Source organism: Oncorhynchus keta, chromosome 13 (assembly GCF_023373465.1).
Source record: "Oncorhynchus keta strain PuntledgeMale-10-30-2019 chromosome 13, Oket_V2, whole genome shotgun sequence".
NCBI lineage: Eukaryota > Metazoa > Chordata > Actinopteri > Salmoniformes > Salmonidae > Oncorhynchus > Oncorhynchus keta.
In genome coordinates, this window is record NC_068433.1 from 21,064,029 (window position 1) to 21,071,151 (window position 7,123).

Genomic DNA, 7,123 nt, shown 5'->3' on the forward strand with positions numbered 1-7,123 from the left:
GTACTATTTAATGAAGCTGCCAGTTGAGGACTTGTGAGGCGTCTGATAAATGGGCCTCTGTATGCCTGTGTAGATATTCCATTAAAAAAATCTGCCGTTTCCAGCTACAATAGTCATTTACAACATTAACAATGTCTACACTGTATTTATGATCAATATTACGCTATTTTAATGGACAAAAAATGTGCTTTTCTCTCAAAAACAAGGACATTTCTAAGTGACCCCAAACTTTTGAACGGTAGTGTAAGTACAAAAATTGTAAAAAATAGTTTCAACAGATAACAAAACCCACTAATCATAACTGTACAGACGAACAAATCACCAAAAAAAACAGTTTATGTTTTATTTAAAATATGTGTGTGCAGGTGTGGATGTGCATGTGTGAATTAGGCTATATGGAGGAGATTACTGAGTAGTTTGGTGAATCAGGCTGACCCCCCAGTCTTCAGTTGAAGTTATTGACAGATTGTGAGGTTTTGGAAAGATGAAGATTAGAATTTCAGAGTATGGTAGAGAATTGATTATGTGAGATGTGGGAAGGGTGAAGGTTATCGCAGTGTCTTGTGTTATATAGATGGATTTCAGAACTAACTTGGAAGAATCCATTGAAGGGTTTAGGTAAACTGTCTGTAAGGTATGAGTACTTGTAGATGAAAATGCATAATTTGAGTACATTAATGTCGTAAATAGACAAGATATTGAGTTTCTTAAACAAAGGTGCAGATGAAGCCATGGAATTAAAGGAGGTGGTTAGCAAATGTATTTTGTATGATGAGTAATTTGTGTACGTAGGAGACAAATGTACTGGCCCAGACAATATTAGAGTAAATGAGATATGAGTAAATTAAGCTATGTTAAAGAGTTAGGAAGCAAGCCTGATGAACCAAACCACTAATCTTTATGATGATATCAACAGATTATTAATTTGCTGCAGACAAATTGAATGTGATCTTTCCAGGATAACTTTTCATCAATTAGAATTCAGAGGAATCTAGTGTATGAGACTTGTTCCATTCCATTCCCACCAATTGAGATTCTGGCCTTTTTATTATTATTTTTTAAACACTATTGCTTATTCTTACTAGTGAGCACAATAAAGATAATTTGTTTATCTGGAAAATTTGGCCATGCCTGAGTTGGCTTCATTAATTAGTGAATCAAAATTCTTATGTGATAAAATCTAATTGTTATCGTCAGAAAAGAGAATGGAAAGTACGGTAGAAGACACAGCAGTAAGGTCTTTGATATAGATTAGGAATAACAATTATAAAATTGTTCTCCATCATAAATAGAACTATATAACCAATTCTATGTATAAATCATGAAAACAATAATAATGCAATTTAGAAAATCATATTTCATGATCAACCGTGTCAAACGCTTTGGATAAATGTAAAAAGATGCCAAGAGCATGTTCATTGTTGTCAAGGGTTGTAAATATTTTATCCACCAATTGCATAAGAGCCATATCTGTGGTGAAGTTTTTATGAAAACCATATTGGTGCTCATATAGAATAAAATGTTGATTTAAATGTGTCAACATTCTCTTATACACCAATTTTTCTAAGATGTTTTGAAAAACATGGTCGTATAGATATTGGGTGATACTTTGTAAAAGATCTTGGATCCCCAGATTTATAGAAGGGGATAACTGGCCATTTTCCTCATCTTTAGGAACAATACCAGTTTGCATAGATTTGGTGAAGACATATGTTAGCAGCTCAGTGATCGAGGAAGACACCGATTTCACCAAATCAAAATTCTGAGGCACCAATCTCATCATGACCTGCTGCTGATATCTTTAAATGACCAATACCGCCATCAACTACATTACTTCAGGGGGGTCAAACTAAAGCAGAGAAGGGAAATGTCCCTTAAATGTAATCCAAGGGATTTCCATCAATTTTCTTTGACATAGAAGAACCCACATTCACAAAAAAAATATTAAATTCACATGAAATAACATCAGGGTCACTATAAGTCTTATTTCCAACAATACATTGAGATAGATGGGTTAGTTGTAGATGCCTTTTGTAGAACTCAACAGTTGATAAGCAATTTTCCAAGTTGACTTATTAGTTAAGGATTCTTGGAATTTGTTAGTAAAACATATTTGGGGGGATATCCAAAGTAAGTGAGTAAATTTGCAAAATTTAGGGGAGAAGGATTTGTGAGAATTGTTTTATACAACTTTTTTTTTTAAACTGGATTATTTGAGACCGGTTGTAAACCAAGGTTAAAGTCTGGTAAGCAGACTCCACATCGGCCTGATTATAATTATTTTTTCCAATAAATATCATCAATCAACATCTTAAAGCGCTCACAATTACTGTAGTTAAATATTCTACATTTAATGCTACTAAATATTCCCACCTGTTCATTTTCAGCTGCCAAAGAGAAGTGGAAAATTGGAAAGTAAATCAGAAATGTCAATGTAAAATATACCTGTATTAACCACATTATTCAAAATATTATCAAAAAGGGCGGCAGGTGAACTAACTGGTCACTCGCGTGGGTTTATAGATGAGGTAATACAGATCGCATGAATATAAATTATTCAAAAAGTCTGATGGCAGTGAGTGGTTATCACTTTTAAATAAATGTATGTTGTAAACACCCAATAGAAAACACATTTTATCTTCATTATTAATCAAATCCAAGGTTGATGCAAGGATATCAATGAAACTACCAATGTTAGAATCGGGTGGCCGATAGATGCATTCAATTAGCACTTCTTTACCACCAAAAAATGAACAGGTCATTTTTATGAAAAGAGATTCAACATCAATGTTATCGGATGTTGAGGTTCTACAGTGGTGAACAAACAGCATTAATAATGAGACATATCATAAAGCGTGGTTGTCTCTTCAGTCAACCATCTTTCTGAAAGAGCAACAATGGAACATTCATGACTAAGAAAAGACAGGTAATGACCAAGGTGATCATGTTTTTTTAGGAAGCCTGCGAACGTTCAAACGCAAGGTCAAAAATAAACGTGTTTTGGGATTAGGTACTGCTATACAGGTTGTTAAATTACTTAACATTGCAGTAATCACAAGTGACACTTATTTCTGGTCAATTTCAGGAAATTTGAATCTGGATAAACACAATCGTTATATTTATTGTTTGCTTCATTAACATCGAAATAGGTTAAAGATCAATGTTATCAGGGTTGATATCCTGCCCAACAAGGAAGAGATACAGTCGGAATCATCCAGAGAGTGGAACGGAAACATTGAAGTGCTTGGGTCATACTCTGCAGTCAATGTAACTAGACGAGTAGTATAGCATGTCCCTTTTCCTTTATACTGCTTGCAGTGTTTGTGGGTTTACAGTGGTTACGACTTCTTCTAGCCTATGATACGTTTTATAATAACGTTTTTAAAACAATGGAAGCCTGATTGGTATTACCTTTAATTCGTCTTTCGGGAACTGTTCAGGTTGAATGTCGGGATAGAAGTCTTGTGGTGTCTGCGCTCTTGGCATTTTCTGATATTGAACCTCGATTCGAAGCTATTGGTAAGGTAATGATGCATTTATTGACGTGGTTTTGTTTCAATACATTTTAAGTGTAAACCTTTGACCTAAAATTGTTTAAAATCAGACTTGACCGTACGCATTGAATCCTTTCCCTCCTCTAGATGCGGATGGTGTTCATCCCATCACTAAGCAGTATGAGTCAATGTGGCTACATGTTCAGTATCCTCCCTCTGCCTGGCCATGTTGAGCTCAGAGCCTCCAACTTCTCCTGTCACACTGACAGAAGGAAACTAAAGAGGGGTGAGAATTTTACCTTTATTTATTTTACCTTTATTTAGAATGAATCCATTGGTAACCAATCACTGCCCTGCAATAGAATTTAAGACAAATTGAATCACTATTATAGCAGTTAGCAATATTTTATAAAACTATTTAAATGAATGAGCTTTACCTGAAGTAAAATCCAGTTGACATTTATTTAATAAAGCTGCATATCTTTGATCAACATCTTCACAGTGTTCTTCCCATTATGGAAAGTCAGACAGCATGGGTGCCTTGTTTTTTTAATTTTATACTCGCCTATCCTAAGAACATAATTGACCACGGATTTAAAACAGTTGCAATATGCAATTTCACTGATCAACAATGCATCTCCATAGTACGTATACGTCATTGAACCTAGGTTTAATGGATTCAGATGTAGCCAATACATATATTATTCAGTCAGAGACGAATCATTGATCCCTGATATGGCCAGCAGGTAGCGCCATGCTCATTTACCAAATGTCAATGCGCATCAATTGTCTATGACGCCTGTGGTTCAAACCACAACAAAACTTGTGCGAACATGTTTTCGTACCTTAAGAGCTTGTTGCTAATTCATTAGAAATAGTTGAAGCTTCCAAAACAGTTTTAGTAGCTTATTTTCTTTGTGCATTGATCGTTGCTGGTCCTTTCAGATTATATTTGTTTTAGTGAAATAGAAAAGTTGTTGCAGCGATATGAGCGACAGACATGGAGGTTCTGCAAAGTTCAATGTGAGTTTTCCAGAATTATAGCCTACTGATACAGAAGTAACAGTTTAGTAGATTTGGAACAACACACTACAATTTAATTGCGAGGTAGTAGCCTACAATAATACGCATGAACTGAGTAAATGGAGACGACACAAAAACATGACCATCGTCTAGACTGGTGTTTGACAATTATACTTGAAATTAGATCATCAGCAGCCAATACCTTTGCCTTATTCCAATATCTGTGTTGTCTTTCCTCTAACAACAGAGCCCAAGGCAGGTGGTCCTTCCTCCATTCTCCAACAGGACCCTTCACCATCCCTCCTTCCTGCCCCTGTACATGGCAGCCATGGGATCGGCCCAGTACCCCTGGAGACCCCACCACCAGCTAGGTGAGGACAGGACAGGTGGACCACCACCCCTCTCAGGTGCCTATGTAGCTCTTGGACCCTCTGCTACCTTTTGGGATTTGGTACATATTAGCCAGGTTTCAAATGACACATTTACTTTTGGGGTTGACTTGGTAATAGTAGGGCTGTATGTTTTTTAAACTCTCATCGTTTGTTTAATGTTCATCAACACTTTTGACCCCCGAAACCCGATTTTTAAGACCCGCCTCCCAAATGAATCAAGGCCAATATTTGTTTATTGGACAATTTCCCCCCATCCGTACCAGTTATGACTCCCTCAGAGTTCTTCTACACGGACCCCACCATGCGCCGGGGACAACGGGTACCGAACATCGTGACCGAGTTGCAGGTGAGAGCATCATTGGTCATAATCCATCTCATCAATTATGCAGTCATCTGCCCTTTTGCAATGCCTTAACTGCAGATAACTGTAATGTGCTAGATGCCAACAGAAAGAGAGGGAAAGAGAGAGTACACCCCCAAAACCATCCCCCGTGTATTAATTAAAATCATAAAGCAAAACCTATTAAATGCCCCCTTTCAGTGGGGTTATCCAGCTTACTAGAGATTTGTGGAGAATACTACAGGTCATGATGGGGTGGGAGTGGGCTGTCTCTATGGCCTTGGGAGGCGACTGGGATCCTGTTGGGGGGGGTTGTTCAGAGATTAAAGGGGGATCAGACAGACTGGGGGAGTTGAATTAGATTGCCTCCCTCTAGTCAGACAGGGCGAGTGGGGGTGGAAATAAATTGGGACGGTAGAACACAGTGTAGAGGTCATTTGGTTTGTTTTGGTGTGGAAGTGAGATGGGGTTAGAACCGTAGGAAGATCCTCTGTTTTCACTGCTGCTGGTGGTGTAGAAACGCTTACATTCGTTGAAGGTAGTTATGAGCAGAACTTATCACTAATGAAACTTGAAATGAAGCAGTTTCTCATTTTACATTTGAGTAATTTAGCATATGCTCTTATCCAGACTTACAGTAGTGAGTGCATACATTTAGACTTTTTGCACACAAAAGCAGTAACTGCAAATGAACCATACTCCTCCCTTCTTACCCTCCACGGCAGGTTTTTGAGTGCTTCCAACTCAACACCCCTCGCCCCATCATGTCCTTTTGCCCCGCACCCCCCGTCAGACCTGACCCCTTCAGAACACAAGCCCACCCTACCAGAGACCTGGGTGGCCACACCTGGAGGAGGGACGCTCCCCATCTGCCCATCACTCCCAGGCTGAGGCCCTTTGCACCCAGGCCCAGAGAGAGGGGACGGAGTCAGGCTGTGATCCAGCTAAGCCTGGAGGAGGATCAGGCTATAACCAACCTACTGAAGCTCCATTACCAAATGCCTGCCCATCCAGAGGTCACCACTGCCGTCATCTCCACCCAGGTAAATAAGGAAGTACGTTGAAATGTACCTCTAGTAGCTGATCTAAGGTCAGTGTTAGGTTTCCCTCCTGAAGGACTGGGGTAGTAATCAGATCCTAGATCTGTGTTCATGGGCAACTTTTTGTGAGTCTGTAAAGATACAAAAGAAATTCCTAATAATATATCATCTTACTAACAGGTGGCTTGTCCTGAAGGGACATCGCCAATTGATCACACCTCAACCCTTAGCCAGCCATCAGTGGGTCAGTCCATTCCCACCACCAAACCATCTCCAGCTGAAGAGATGGGGCTCTTTCATAGAGAGGACCAGCTCTTTGTGTTGGACATCTTGGAGCACCAACATCAGAACCAGCCCAGACTGAGGTCTGTTGTGGAGCTGGAGGCAGCTAACGCATTGCTCACTATGGATGAGGAGTCGGTCAGTCTGATGGATGATGAAGGGCCCTGGAACCAGACTCAGACCCTGGACAGGCCCTCTAACAGAAGCCCTGAGAATCTACATCTCCAGTACTTCTCACCCGAAGAGTGTGATGGTGATGCACTGCCATTAGAAGACGATGAAAGCTGCCTATCCCCAGAAGCTTTGCCTCCAATGACCAGTATTTGTGATGCGGTGGCTCTGAGAAATGGGACTGTCACAGAGTCTGAGGGGATGGCTGTGGATGCCCTGTTAATACTGGGTGACCTCACAACCCCATGTTGTCCTCCTTTCAGTTAATCGCCCACAAATGTGCACAACATATGATAGTTAAGCTCAGGTTCAATTCGAGAAAACAAAACTGTAATTGAAGACCTTTTTACAAGTGTGCACCACACAGTTTAATTAACCACT

At 39.6% G+C, this 7,123-nt stretch overlaps 1 protein-coding gene across 7 annotated transcripts; it reads left to right on the top strand.

Moving 5' to 3' along the window:
- The first annotated feature begins 3,191 nt into the window (after positions 1-3,191).
- LOC118392017 (uncharacterized) lies at positions 3,192-7,099 on the top strand. 7 transcript variants are annotated; one of them, XM_052459675.1, is made up of 7 exons: positions 3,192-3,267; positions 3,441-3,519; positions 3,642-3,780; positions 4,765-4,924; positions 5,173-5,255; positions 5,975-6,292; positions 6,470-7,099. In XM_052459675.1, exons 4-7 carry the CDS (start codon positions 4,837-4,839, stop codon positions 7,007-7,009), a joined length of 1,029 nt encoding a protein of 342 aa, XP_052315635.1. In that variant the 5' UTR covers positions 3,192-3,267; positions 3,441-3,519; positions 3,642-3,780; positions 4,765-4,836; the 3' UTR covers positions 7,010-7,099. The 7 variants fall into 7 exon arrangements, with proteins under 7 accessions (XP_052315635.1, XP_052315634.1, XP_035639513.1 ...); XM_052459676.1 differs by having other exon boundaries at positions 3,210-3,267; positions 3,441-3,524; XM_052459674.1 differs by having other exon boundaries at positions 3,192-3,524.
- Positions 7,100-7,123: the final 24 nt, after the last annotated feature.